The sequence below is a fragment of the Podarcis muralis genome, chromosome Z (genome assembly GCF_964188315.1).
Source record: "Podarcis muralis chromosome Z, rPodMur119.hap1.1, whole genome shotgun sequence".
Lineage (NCBI taxonomy): Eukaryota > Metazoa > Chordata > Lepidosauria > Squamata > Lacertidae > Podarcis > Podarcis muralis.
Window position 1 is genome coordinate 3218888 of NC_135673.1, and position 13867 is coordinate 3232754.

The following is a 13867-nucleotide window of genomic DNA, read 5'->3' on the forward strand; positions in this document are numbered from 1 at the left end:
GGGCACAAGGAGAAGGGGACGACAGAGGACAAGATGGTTGGACCTTGTTCTCAAAGCTACTAACATGAGTTTGACCAAACTGTGGGAGGCAGTGGAAGACAGAAGTGCCTGGCGTGCTCTGGTTCATGGGGTCACAAAGAGTCAGACACGACTAAACAACAACAACATTCTTAACCTGAAGCACCACTTTAGCTAATGGGGCCTCCCGCTGCCGCCGCGCCGCCAGAGCACGATTTCTGTTCTCATCCTGAAGCAAAGTTCTTAACCTGAGGTAGTATTTCTGGGTTAGTGGAGTCTGTAACCTGAAGTGTCTGTAACCTGAAGCGTCTGTAACCCGAGGTACCACTGTATTGTAGAGTTGGGAAACGGTCAGAAAACGGCAACCGAAATGATCAAGTGGGTGGAGTGACTCCCCTATGAAGAAAGGTAGCAGCGCTAGTAACTTTGATCCGACAAAGGCAAGTAAGAGGTGGTGTGAAAGAGGCATATAAAATTATGCATAGCGTGGAGAAAGTGGAAAGAAAAAAGGTTTTTCTCACTCTCTCTTGTGGATTTCCAATGAAGCTGAATGTTGGAAGGTTTAGCACAGATAAAAGTACTTCTTCACACATTGTTATAGTCTGGAACTCATTCACCCAAGTGATAGCAATGGCCTCCAACCTGAATGGCTTTAAAAGTGAGTTGGACACATACATGGAGGAGGAGAGGCTTATCAGCGGCTGCTAGTCATAACAACTGTGCTCAGACTCCACAGCTGGAGGCAGCAACGCTTCAGAATACCAGTGCTGGAAGCCATAGGGGCAGAGGGCTCTTGTTGTGTTCGATTCAGATTGCAGGTTTCCCACAGGCGTCTGATCCGCTACTGTGAGAACAGGATGTGGGCTAGATGGGCCACTGGCCTCATCCAGTAGGCTCTTCTTTAGGTACTTTGAGAGCCCTTTCCTGCCCAGCAGTGGAGCAACAACTAACCACCCCCTTTTACAGAGAGAACTCTGGGACCCTCATTTGTGTGGCAGGGCTTGTTCTTTTCATTCTTGTTGTATGAACACATTTTATGTTTTACTATGTGCTTGTCCTATGCATCCGATTCTTAAATGTTTGATACATAAGTCAGTATTTTTAAATGTTGTGTTAGCAGTCGCTTTGAGGATCGGGAGCAGGAGAGGTTTCTTAAGCCATGCGTCTGAGTGTCCCGATCACTCAGCCGGGGCTAGTCCTGGGGGAGCTAAGGGGCCATTTCTGCTTCTTTGTAGAGAATGTAGAAAAAGGGAGAAAAGTATCGTTTTAAAGCTGCTTGAGGGAGGGGGGGCATCGAACGCGTGGAGGCGAAGAAATCAAACCAGCTCGCGAAGCGCCTCAGCCAATCCCCTTCCAGGGCGCTGAGCCGCCGGCCAATGAGCGGGAAGATTTGGTGCCAGTGTCGCTGACGTCACAGACCGGAGTTCCAGCCAACTCTTTGGAACGTTCGGAAGGTAACTTTTGTGTTCCTTCGGAACTTTGTGTAGCAATTTCGGGAGCAGCGATGGCGCCTGAGCGCGGAAGTGATGGGCGCTCGCAGCCCGGCGGCAGCGCTACCGAGGGTCTGCCTCAGGCTTTCTTGCACAGCCTGCGGACCCTCTTCGACATTTTGGACGACCGCCGTCGAGGCTACGTGCACTTGCGGGAGATCGAGTCCCGGTGGCTGCAGCAAGGGAGCGAAGCTGGGGAGTTGCCCCGGGGCGTCTTGGAAGGGCTGCGGCGAGCCGCCCCGGCCAGCGGCTACCTCACCTTCGAGCGGTTCGTGCTGGGCTTGAGATCCTCGCTCCTCAGCCCAGACAAAGGAGGCACCTCACCGGGCCCCGCCAACAAAGGCCCCGGGCGCCCCGGCGCCCCTGCTCCGAAAAGCAGAGGAGAAGCGGAGAAGGGGTGCGGACGCGGCGCCGGCGAGTGCGCCTCCCGGTCCCAGGAGAAGATCGCCAGCGCGCCGGCGGAATGCAAGAGAGCAGGTAAGGCGCAGGAGGCTAAAGGGTCTCGCCCTCCCCGCGAAGACTTGAGAACCCATGACTTTTAATTCGCGGGCACAGAAGTGCCTCTGAGCATGCGAGGAATCCCCTTCCCTCTTCGCGTTGAGTAACTACCCTAACAGAGAGCCGGTGTGGGTGTTGCGGTGGTAACAGACGGGCCATGGAGAAGAGCCCAATTCAAATCCCCAGTTGGCTATGGGTGACTCTGTGGCGGGCGCGATATCTCAGCCTAGAGTACCTTGCAGGGCTGTTGTGAGGAGGGTAGGACTGAGGTAGCAGGGAGAGTTCTGTGTGCCACTTTGGGCTCCGTAGAGGAAAGATGGGATAAGAATGTAGATTAATAAAGGAGGATAATGCATGCTTACCTTGCAGAATGTATACATGGGTCCAATGATACTTACCTGCTAGTATACTTTTTTGGTGGATCGCAGCCTAACTGCACAACCTTGTGCTTCTTGCCTACTGAGAAATGCATTTCCTGGAGCCTAAGGCACAGTCTACCCACTACCTTCATTTTATCTTCACAAAAGCCCTGTGATGTGAGCTAGGCGGAGAGATAGTGATTGACCCCAAAGTGGGCTACTTTGAGGTTAGTGCATGGGTAGGCACTACCCAGATCCGACCCCATTCACCTTCTCAATCCAGCCCGCAGACGGTCCAGGATTCAGCGTGTTTTTACATGAGTAGAATGTGTCTTTTTATTTAAAATGCCTCTCTGAGTTATTTGTGGGGCCTGCCTGGTGTTTTTACATGAGTAAAATGTATGCTTTTATTTAAAATGCATCTCTGGGTTCTTTGTGGGGCATAGGAATTCGTTCAATCTTTTTTTCTTCTTCAAAATATAGTCTGGCCCCCCACAAGGTCTGAGGGACAATGGACCGGCCCCCTGCTGAAAAAGTTTGCTGACCCCTGGGTTAGTGGGTATGGGTTTGCAGTCTAAGCCCCCTCCCCACACATTTACCAAACTGCTCTCTGTAGCACCTTCCTTTATGCATCACACCTATTTCAGTTGCTCACCTGGGCTGCCTCCCACCTGCATTCCTTCCTCACCTGCCTGCTGCTCCATCCTCATGCTGCGGTTACTGTGGCCATACTGTTGGAAAATACAGTACAGTGGTACCTCGGGTTACATACGCTTCAGGTTACACACTTTGCTAACCCAGAAATAGTGCTTCAGGTTAAGAACTTTGCTTCAGGATGAGAACAGAACTCGTGCAGCGGTAGCGCAGCAGCGGCGGGAGGCCCCATTAGCTAAAGTGGTGCTTCAGGTTGAGAACAGTTTCAGATTAAGAACGGATCTCCGGAACAAATTAAGTTCTTAACCCAAGGTACCACTGTATAGAGAGAAATAAATGATAAAAAAAGTAGCTATAGGGTTGCAGGCATACTTTCCTGAATTTTAGAGAAGGTTTGAGGGAGGCAGAAATAAACTAGAAGCAGTTTTTCCTTGGTAATTCCCCCCTCTCTCCTCCTGGTCTGGGGAGCGGGGGAGGGGAGACCCAGGATGGCTTTAATTGGATCACTTCCCCTTTCACACTTCTCTCCAATCTACAGCAACCAAAGGTGGCAGTGGTGGTATCCGAAAGCTGGCAGGGCAGGCTCAGTACGAGAGCACCTCCAAGCTGGTAGCAGAAGTGCGGAGGCAGCCAAGAGGCCGTGGTGAGCACAGAAGACACACCATCACCAACGGGGTGGACTACAGCATGGTATGAGAGCCCTTTCTTATCACGCATTGGTTGGACGCAGAAGTATGGTGGGAGGCACCAGCTGGGAAGTCCTCCAAGGAAAGAAGGCTCAGGGCCTGGAGATTGTTGGTGGGACAATGACGAGTGGTCATGGGGACAAGAAGAAGGAGACTGAAAGCTGAAGAGGTAACAGGGTTTAGTGAGCAGGGTGAGTCTGTGGCAGAAGGAAGTCCAGAAGCAGAGGCTGGCGAGGAGGGAAGCCAAGAAACCAGATGGGTGAAGAAGCTGTGGGAAGGGAGGGATTTTCAGACATGGCAACTGATCCAGGGGGCCGGACCTACCGGGAATGAGATGCTCTGCTTGTTAGGCCTGACACTCTGCCATGTCTGTGAAGGTTGTGTTTTTGGCAACTCCAGTTTGCATGATGTGATTACTGCCGGCTCGCTCTTGTCACCTGGAGGAGCTCTGAAAACGCTGGAAGCAGTGACTTACTGGATGGGGGCCAGTACATTGAGACTGAATCCTGATAAGATGGAAGTGCTGTAGGTGGGAGGTTCCTATGTCCTGACATTAGGCGCATGGCCTGGTCTGGGAAGGGTTGCAGCACCCTGGAAGAACACATTCACAGTCTGAGAATGCTTTTGGATTCCATCTTGTCCCTTGAGTCTCAAGTGGTATCTTTGACTAGGAGTGCTTGTGTCTGGCTTAGGCTGACTTGCCAGCTGTGGCTGTTCCTGGGATGGGATAGCCTGACCGCTTCTGTCTGGACTACTGCACTGTGCTGTATGCTGGGCTGCCTTTGAAGACAGTCCAGAGGCTGCAGCTTGTGCAAAATGCAGTTGCTAGGCTGGGAAGTTGGACCGCCTGATGGCGCTGTGCGTAACTGGTCCTCAAAGTACCGTGTTTGCTGCCAGTGAGCTACCAGACCCAATTCAAAATTTAGTGCAAGCATATAAAGTCCTAAATGGCTTGAGGCCTGGTTTTTATCTTACTACTGACTTCAATTAGAGATAGCTGTGCTGACTGGCGAGAATGAAATCTACTGCAGAAAGATAATGAGGCTGCTGGCTGAGAAAGGTCCCCCCCCCCCCCGCCACCCCAACCTTTTGGCATAAAGCCTTGTCCTTCTCACTAGTATGCTGAGCCCCCTGGTCAACAAACCTCATGGCAGCCTCAGATCTGTGGAACTCTCTTCTACTGGAGAAATGTCAGAACCCGGGCTTTGAACTAAGGGTTTGTTTGGGGCTGACATATAAACTGGGAGTGGGAGATAATCTCAATTATAGGGTTTTCTGTTCAAATCTCTCTCTGTTTCTCTCTTTGCTCTCTAGTTGAATATGTGTGTGGATTTTAAAAGGGGGCGATGTTGACCCCATGAGGAGGGCTGGGAATGAAAAGAAGATTGGAGACCTGTCTTTGCCCCAGATTCTGAGGGGGGGGTGCCCTCTCACCCCTCTTCCATCAAATCGCCCCATCTGGAGAGCACCTCCTGCATGTTTAATGGCTGCCTGTTTGCTTTCAAGGAGCAGGAGGCATACATACACATCCCTTGCTCTGATCCGCATTGATCTCCCTCGTGGGGTCCCTCATAGCTCATTGCAGCTAGGCTGATCGGGTGGGGGTGGGGGGGAGACAACTTCGCTTGTTTAGGTGGCTGGTTCTCCTTCCCTGCCCCCACCTTCTCTTCCCTTCCACCCCCCCCCCCCCCCCGGGGAACCTTCGATCAGCTACAGGCTCGATGCTCCCTTGCCAGCTTTGGGGATGCTGGCCTTTTCTACCCCCCTCCCCCCCCGTCGCCATGGCAATCACCCCCACCTCCACCCAGGAAGGCCATTCTGCTGCGGGTGGCTGAGCGAGCTGGATGAGGGCGCTGGCTGCGTACAGCACCCTCGTCGTGCCTCTGGCCAGCAGCCTCCACAGTCCCAAAGCTCTGGATTTCTTCCTGTGGGTATGTCCTGCCTCATGTGGGTTTAGGAAGGCGGGTGCTTCACCCTAGGTGCATGCAAATCATTTGAAAATCATTGTAATCTGGGGTTGCTGCCCTGAGGGTTTTCTGGTATCGGTTCTGGAATTGGGGGACAGGATGGCAGAAGGAGGGAGGGAGGGAGGCGGTTTATGGATAAAGGATCAGGAGCGCAGGAGGCTGCCTTATTCCCAGTCATGCTGTTGGTCCACCTACCTCAGTACTGCCCAGTGGCGTAGCATGGGGGATGCAGGGGGGGCCGGCCGCACCGGGCGCAACATCTGGGGGGGGCGTGCTCGAGTGCTAAAATCCACGGGTTAGGGGGCGCAAATTACTTGCCTTGCCCCGGGTGCTGACAACCCACGCTACGCCACTGGTACTGCCTACACTGTCTGGCAGCAGATCTGAAACTGCAGTCTCTTGCATGCAAGGCATGCTCTGGGTGCCCTTGCTGGCACCGGCTTTCCAGGGTTCCAGGCTTTGCCATCAATTTCTGCTGAGGACTCACTGCCTGTGCCTGGGGTTTGTGTCTTGGCAGCTGAAGCAGCTGAAGGAGCTGGAGAAGGAGAAGGACTTATTGCTGCAAGGGCTGGAGCTGGTGGAGAAGGTGCGCGAGTGGTACCACCAGCAAATCCATGCTCTCCAGCAACGCCAGAAGCAGCTGGGCAGCGGCAGAGTTCACATTGTGAGTAACAGGTTGCTGCTGGGTTGCTTTTGTTTTTTTAAGTGAGTTTCCTCGCTTGCTCTCCAAGGAAGGAGAGCAGAACTTTCAGACCGTGTGGAACGGTCACACAGCTCTTACCATCAGAAAATTCTTCCTGATGATGAGTCGGTATATCCTTTCTTGCATTTCCCTTTGTGGCTTAGGGCCCTCGTATCTACGGGATTGCCTCTCCTGGTCTGCCCCGCAGAGGACCTTAAGGTCCTTGAATAACCATCGTTTAGAGGTCCCGGGCCCTAAGGAAGTCAGACTATCCTCTACCAGGGCCAGGGCCTTCTCAGTGATGGCTCCGACCTGGTGGAATGCTCTGCCCCATGAGACTAGGGCTCTTCAGGATTTAACCTCCTTCCGTCGGGCCTGTAAGGCAGAGCTATTCCGCCTGGCCTTTAATTTGAATTCAGACTGATCTTTTATTTCCCTTCCCTTCTCTTCCCTCCCCTTTCCCTTTTATGAAGATCACCCGCTCTGAGACCCCACGGCTAATTCTCCCATGGCCTCCTCTCTGGCCCAAGTAGGACTAATTCAGCCAGCTAGCCCTGGTGACTATCTAATGCTTATTCTCCCTAAACTGAATTTTGAATTTTATTGTTATTTATGTTTTTATACCGTATTTTATGCTGCTTTTATAATTAAGTGTTTTAAATTTGTTATTAGCCAACCTGAGCCCGGTTTTCTGATCCGGGAAGGGCGGGGTATAAAAATTATTATTATTATTATTACTATTATTATTATTATTTGCTATCTTGGGGTGCTGGCTGCAGGCATGAAGGAGCTATGGTGGAGTGCTGCTGTGGATTGACAGCTGGCCTGGCTGCTCTCTTATATTGCTTTCTCCCCCCTGGCTTTCTCTCACACAGGACTTGTTCGCAGAGGGCACCCTGAGCCACCATCTCCTGCTCAAGCTGCAAGCGCTGAATCACTACCTCAGTGAGCTATTGTCTCTCTCAGCAAAGGTGAGAGCTGCGGTACCGACCAGGGCCAAGGACGTGGGAGTGGTGGGAGTTGTTAATGTCCTGAGTGGGCTAGCAGAGGCTACTAGCCCTGAGGGCTATACTCTGCCTTCATACTCTGAGGCCGCAATGCTTCTGAACACCAGAAGCTACAGGAGAGGAGAAGGTTCTTGTTCCTCCTTGCAGGTTTCCCATGGGGGGGGGGCGCATCTGGTTGGCCAGAACAGGGTGCTGGACCAGATGGGCCATTGGCCTGACCCAGCAGGGCGCTTTAATTAATTAATATCCTTTATTAGGCATAGCAAACCACATATTATCAAACAGACACCGTATACAAATTGTGCAAAACACAAGCTCAACATAACAAGGTTTGTCCCAGTCAGATTTTTAACTCCAGAGAGAATCAATTTGCACAAATAATACAATACAACACTACCACCTCACCAATCAATTAAGAAGCACTAAATCTCTTTATAATGGCCCAGTCTTTCTACATGGACAGCACTCAAAAATCCAGCCTCTATTAAAGTAATTTGATCATTCCTGTCCGAGAGCAGGTCCTGATCCGTTGGTGGAACTGTATACAGGTGAAACTCAAAAAATTAGAATATCATGGAACAGTTCCTTTATTTCACGAATTCAACTTCAAAGGTGAAACTAATATATGAGATTGACTTGTGACATGCCAAGCGAGATAGGTCAAGCCTTGATTTGTTATCGTTGCAATGATCATGGCGTACAGCTGATGAAAACCCCAAATTAACAATCTCAGAAAATTAGAATATTCAAGGAAAACAAGGATTGCAAGATTGGACCTCTGAGAAGTAGAAGCACATCTCACTTTGCCTGTCATGAGTCAATCTCATACACTAGTTTCACCTTTTAAGTTGAATTACTGAAATAATAAATAAGTTTTATGGCAGTCGCACAGAATTTGGCCACCCGTAGCGTAATCTCCAGATCCTTGTCCTCTACCAGGAGTTTTAGACATTGAACCCATTTGGAGATTTTTGTATAACAGGAGTGATAAATACCGAGCACATATCCCTGTAGAAACGGCCGCGTAACAAGACATGAGAGACAGTTTCTACCTGCCACAGGGGCAGACTCGTTCCACGTATGGTTTACCCTTGAATCTGCCCTGCAATAAGGCAGATGGCAGCACGTTGAATCTAGCGAGGGTAAATGACCGTCTATATTTGGGTATTTGTAATTCTGACAAATAATTTGCTGGGGTAAATCCTCTCCCATTAACTTTTATTGCTGGGGGTTTATTCATCTCGCTCACGTGGCATTGCAGTTCCACATCCCAAATTCGCTGGCGGATTAATGCTCTAGCAAACATCACTGGGGGCATTCAGAGTGCTCCCCACCGGGTGACAACAAAGGAGAGGGCCTTTTCTGTTGTGGGAACCCTCAATCTGGACCCAGGCATAAGAGCACCCTCTGGGCCCTGTAGCTTCCAGTGACTGTGGAAGCAGAGCATAGCTGCCATGGTTAGTAGCCATCGATAGCTCAGTCTCATCCATGCATTTGTCCAATCCTCTTTTAAAGCCATCTAGGTTGACAGCCATCACTGCCTCTTGTGGGAGGGAGTTCCACAGTTTAACTGTGCTCTGTGTTAGTTAGTTAGCTCTGTGTTAGTTAGACATGGGTGGCACTGTGGGTTAAACCACAGAGCCTAGGAGTTGCTGATCAGAAGGTTGGCGGTTCGAATCCCCACGACAGGATGCGCTCCCATTGCTCGGTCCCTGCTCCTGCCAACCTAGCAGTCCGAAAGCATGAAATGCAAGTAGATAAATAGGTACCACTCCAGCGGGAAGGTAAATGGTGTTTCCGTGCGCTGCTCTGGTTCGCCAGAATCGGCTTAGTCCTGCTGGCCACACGACCCGGAAGCTGTACGCCGGTTCCCTCGGCCAGTAAAGCGAGATGAGCGCCGCAACCCCAGAGTCGGTCACAACTGGAGCTAATGGTCAGGAGTCCTTTGGTCAGGTGTCAGTCATAGAATTGTGCAGTTGGAAGGTACCCAAGAGGACATGTAGTCCAACCCTCCGCAATGCAGGAATCACAGCTAAAGAATCCCTGACAGGTTGAGGAGTCACCGAAAGCCTTTCTCGTGTGTGAGAATGAGGGATGAAGTGCATTAAGAATATGGTGGTGGTTTGTCTTTTTGAGAGAGAGTGTGAAGCACGTGCAGCCCTGGAACAAACCGCTTTTCTTTGTCTCTAGCCACTGAACCCCAGTTTTGCAATGGGGCATGCGCCACCCTCTGCGCTCACGACCTCCCCTCCTCTCGTCGGATCTCAGCAGGCCTTCAACATGTTGAAGGAGCAGAATCGTCTGCTCACCATGGTGAGTCTGCTATTAAGTGCCAGTCCGTTTGAGTCACTGCCAGCCCACCTGTCCCCATCATAATTTTTAACCCTTTTTTAAACTTTTACCATAAAAATCTTCACATTTTATCCCCTACATATAGTACTATTTAAAAATACACTATCTTCTACTTCTAACCTTTCAGCCTATATCAACTTCCAAAGCTATTCTATGATTTAAATATTAACATATTTTTTCAAATATTCCTTAAACTTCTTCCCATCTTCTTCCACCGTCTCTTCTCTCTCGTCTCGGAGTCTCCCAGTCAGTTCAGCAAGTTCCATATAGTCCATCATCTTCATCTGCCATTCTTCTATAGTTGGTAAATCTTGTTTCTTCCAATTCTTCGCTAGCAATATTCTCACAGCTGTTGTGGCATACAGAAAAAAAAGTAACATCCTTTGGGGGGATTTCACCCCCCCCACTATACCAAGTAAAAAGGCTTCTGGTTTTTTAATAAATGTGTTTTTCAACACTTTTTTCAATTCATTATAAATCCTTTCCCTGAAGTCTTTTACCTTGGGGCACGTCCACCACATGTGGTAAAAGGTTCCTTCTTTTTCCTTACATTTCCAGCATTTATTATCGTGAGTATGATACATTTTTGCTAACTTCACTGGTGTTATGTACCATCTATACATCATTTTCATCAAATTTTCTCTTAATACACTACATGCTGTGAATTTAATTCCTTTTCCCCCACAATTTCTCCCAGTCCACCATCGTAATATTGTGCCCCACACCCCTGGCCCATTCAGTCATTACAGATTTCACCTGTCCCCAGCCATGTGGTGGTCTTAACTCTGCCTTTACCCCCCCACAGGAGGTGACAGACAAAAGCGAGCGGATCACCCAGCTGGAGCTGGAGAAGTCTGCTCTGATCAAGCAGCTGTTTGAAGCACGTGCTCATAGCCACCACGAAAGCAACCTGCTGGACTCCACCTTCATCTAAGACCATGTTTGGACATTGTGCAGGGCTGCAGGGAGCCACTAGCCCCGGCTGCAAGCAGCTTGCAGGATCCTGTGCAGCTGCAAACAAGGTGGCGACCTACACCTTGCCCTCACCCCTGCGCCAACTGGCCTTGGATCCCTTTTACCTTGTGGCCAAGGCCTGAAATCATGACATTGGGTGCAATTTACTCTCCTGACGGTTGGGGAAAGGAGCGTTGATGTGCAGGCCTGCATTGCTCCAGCCCAACCCATTTCAGGATCCAGATTTGGATTAGCTGCTGTTCCACCCCACCCCCCGGAAATGCCGGTGGTGTTTGGTGTTTTTATTTTAACTCCTGCCCTATGACTCCATTCCACTGAGTGTGGATGTGGAATTGGGGCTTTCACTCCAGTATTGATGGCCCGACCCGTTTCCCATGGTTAGAAGTCTCTTCCTTGACGTGAGAGAGGAGATTAATGGTATTTATCTTTAGGGTACCTGCAACTCAATTATCTTTAGAATATCTACAACTCATTGACAAGCATTCCACATTGAGGGAACCACATGTACTCCATGCTGGACCCAGCGGCAGAATGTAAGCATTCACACACACCCCAGGGTGTTTGTGTGGGGCACCCCCTCCACCAAGGGGGCCTGGGATGAAGGAAGCCCGCTGCGGCTTGCTGATTCTTCTCCACTCCACCCCCGGGTCAGTCCTGACCTGGGAGCAGAGCTTCAAGCTAGGTGCACACTGGAGCCAGGCTCCAGTGGGAGTCTGTTGTGGGGGCACCTGGTCATGCCTCCTCCCAAAAATGTGCCTGGGGAAACAGCCCCCCCCAACACTCTTTGGCTTAAGAGGAGAGTACTTCTGAGTTCATGCAGAGTGCTCTTTCCTCCTTTGCTGTGGCTGGGCTTTGGGCAAACCTCTGAACCCCCTTCCTAAACCTGTGCCTGTTTTCATAAGAGCATCTCTGCTGAGTCACAGCAAAGGCCAAGCAGACGACATTGGGGGTGATACTGCCTCTTATATGGGAGGATTGTTTGAGCTGTTGCAGCTAATAGACTTCTCATTTCATATCAGGTGGTTGGAGGTTTTCAAGCAAGCCTGGATTTCTCCAGGACATAGATGGAGTAGGCTTATTTTTTGTTGCTAGTTATTTTAACCAGCTATTTGCAGGGGGTTGGACCAAATGACTCTATAATTTTGTGAACAAAACACAGCCATCTTTCAAAACTCTTAAATTCTCCCAATTTAGCAAAGCGCAGTTCTCCAGCTGAGGACTGCCTACAAAGATGCACAAAGCGAGAAGAAGTATACATAGAAATGCACTTATTAGTGAAAATAACATACAAAAGATGTATTATATTGGGGGGGGAAATTGCTCTGTGAAAAGATGTGGATATTAAGTAAAATTGCATAAGAGCATCTGTAGAATACTAAGGGTTGGGAGGGATCCCAAAGATCATCTAGCTCAACCCCCTGCAATGCAAGAATCTCAACTGAAGCATCCAGGACAGAGGGTCACCCAACCTCTGCTTAAAAACCTCCGAAGAAGGAGAGCCCACCAGTTCTTGTGGGAGTCTGTTCCACTGTCAAACAGCTCTTTCCGTCAAAAAGTTATTCCTGATGTTGAGTCAGAATCTCATTTCTTCTCGTTTGAATCCATAGTGGGAGACACTCAAACTGAAAGGCAGGTGAGTTTCCATGATAACCTTTTCTTTAAATTGCTAGCTAATGTGGAATGGAAGCCTGGCAAAACGAGAAGCTGAATATGGGCAGACTTACCCAATATCCATCACACTCCAAATAGAATGTCCACAGACATGCTGTGACATCACTGATCGTCCACCAATGGCAGCTACAGTGGGTTTTGTGGACATGTAATGCTGGGGGAGGGACGTGGGTGGCGCTATGGGTTAAACCACAGAGCCTAGAACATGCCGATCAGAAGGTTGATGGTTCGAATCCGCGCGAGGGGGTGAGCTCCCGTTGCTTGGTCCCTGCTCCTGCCGAACTAGCAGTTCGAAAGCACGTCAAAGTGCAAGTAGATAAATAGGTACTGCTCCGGAGGGAAGGTAAACGGCATTTCTGTGCGCTGCTCTAGTTCACCAGAAGTGGCTTAGTCATGCTGGCCACATGACCCGGAAGCTGTATGCAGACAAATGCTAGCTCTCTCGGCCAATAAAGTGAGATGAGCACCGCAACCCCAGAGTCGGTCACGACTGGACCGAATGGTCAGGGGTCCCTTTACCTTTACTAATGCTGGGGGAATCCTGTCCACTTTTCACCACTGCTGTTTTGACTTGGGATGTCTCTGCAAAGAGCATCCCTCCCCCCCGCCCCCCCGGTAATCAGAATTGTAGAGTTGGAAGGGACCTTGAGGATCATCTAATCCAGCCCCCTGCAATTCAGGAATATGCTGTTGTCTCATACGGGGATCAAACCTGCAACCTTGGCATTATCACCACCATGTTCTAAGCACCCGAGCTATCCAGGCTGTGGTTAAGATGCTATGTGACTCCCCTCCTCAAATATGTTTACCCTCCCCAAATAGGTTTACATCTGAACACTTGTATGCCATTTTTGTATGTAGCATTTTTTTACCGGTAACTTGTTTGAAGTTCTTCATGTATGTACATGTACACTTGTTTAAATGTTCTGTGACCATGGAGGATTGTTGGTTCCTTTTTCCTCCCAAATAAAAGCTGAAATGAGCCTGAAACCATTACTGCTGCTGCTGTTGTTGTGACTGTTGTTGTTACTGTTATTTATCATGCTAATTGATGCTTTTGAATTCTGGTGCTGGAGGAGACTCTTGAGAGTCCCATGGACTGCAAGAAGATCAAACCTCTCCATTCTGAAGGAAACCAGCCCTGAGTGCTCACTGGAAGGACAGATCCTGAAGCTGAGGCTCCAATACTTTGGCCACCTCATGAGAAGAGAAGACTCCCTGGAAAAGACCCTGATGCTGGGAAAGATGGAGGGCACAAGGAGAAGGGGACCACAGAGGATGAGATGGTTGGAGAGTGTTCTCGAGGCTACTAACATGAGTTTGACCAAACTGCGGGAGGCAGTGGAAGACAGGAGTGCCTGGTGTGCTCTGGTCCATGGGGTCACAAAGAGTCAGACATGACTAAATGACTAAACAACAAAAATCACATGCAGGGTGCAGGTCTCTGTCCCAAGGGCCTTACAACCTACAAATAGTCCCAAGGCAGCAAGAGTGAGCTGTGTGACTTC

At 49.7% G+C, this 13867-nt stretch overlaps 1 protein-coding gene across 1 annotated transcript; it reads left to right on the forward strand.

Moving 5' to 3' along the window:
* The first annotated feature begins 1418 nt into the window (after window positions 1-1418).
* On the forward strand, window positions 1419-13355 carry SAPCD2 (suppressor APC domain containing 2). Its single transcript, XM_028715378.2, has 6 exons — window positions 1419-1985; window positions 3558-3709; window positions 6190-6336; window positions 7230-7325; window positions 9552-9674; window positions 10519-13355. Exons 1-6 carry the CDS (start codon window positions 1523-1525, stop codon window positions 10645-10647), a joined length of 1110 nt encoding a protein of 369 aa, XP_028571211.2. The 5' UTR covers window positions 1419-1522; the 3' UTR covers window positions 10648-13355.
* Window positions 13356-13867: the final 512 nt, after the last annotated feature.

Coding starts and splice junctions, on each gene's coding strand:
- SAPCD2 (XM_028715378.2), top strand. CDS start 1,523: ATGGCGCCTGAGCGCGGAAGTGATGGGCGCTCGCAGCCCGGCGGCAGC. Junction 1,986..3,557: donor GGCGGAATGCAAGAGAGCAG/GTAAGGCGCAGG, acceptor TCCAATCTACAG/CAACCAAAGGTGGCAGTGGT. Junction 7,326..9,551: donor TATTGTCTCTCTCAGCAAAG/GTGAGAGCTGCG, acceptor CTTTGTCTCTAG/CCACTGAACCCCAGTTTTGC.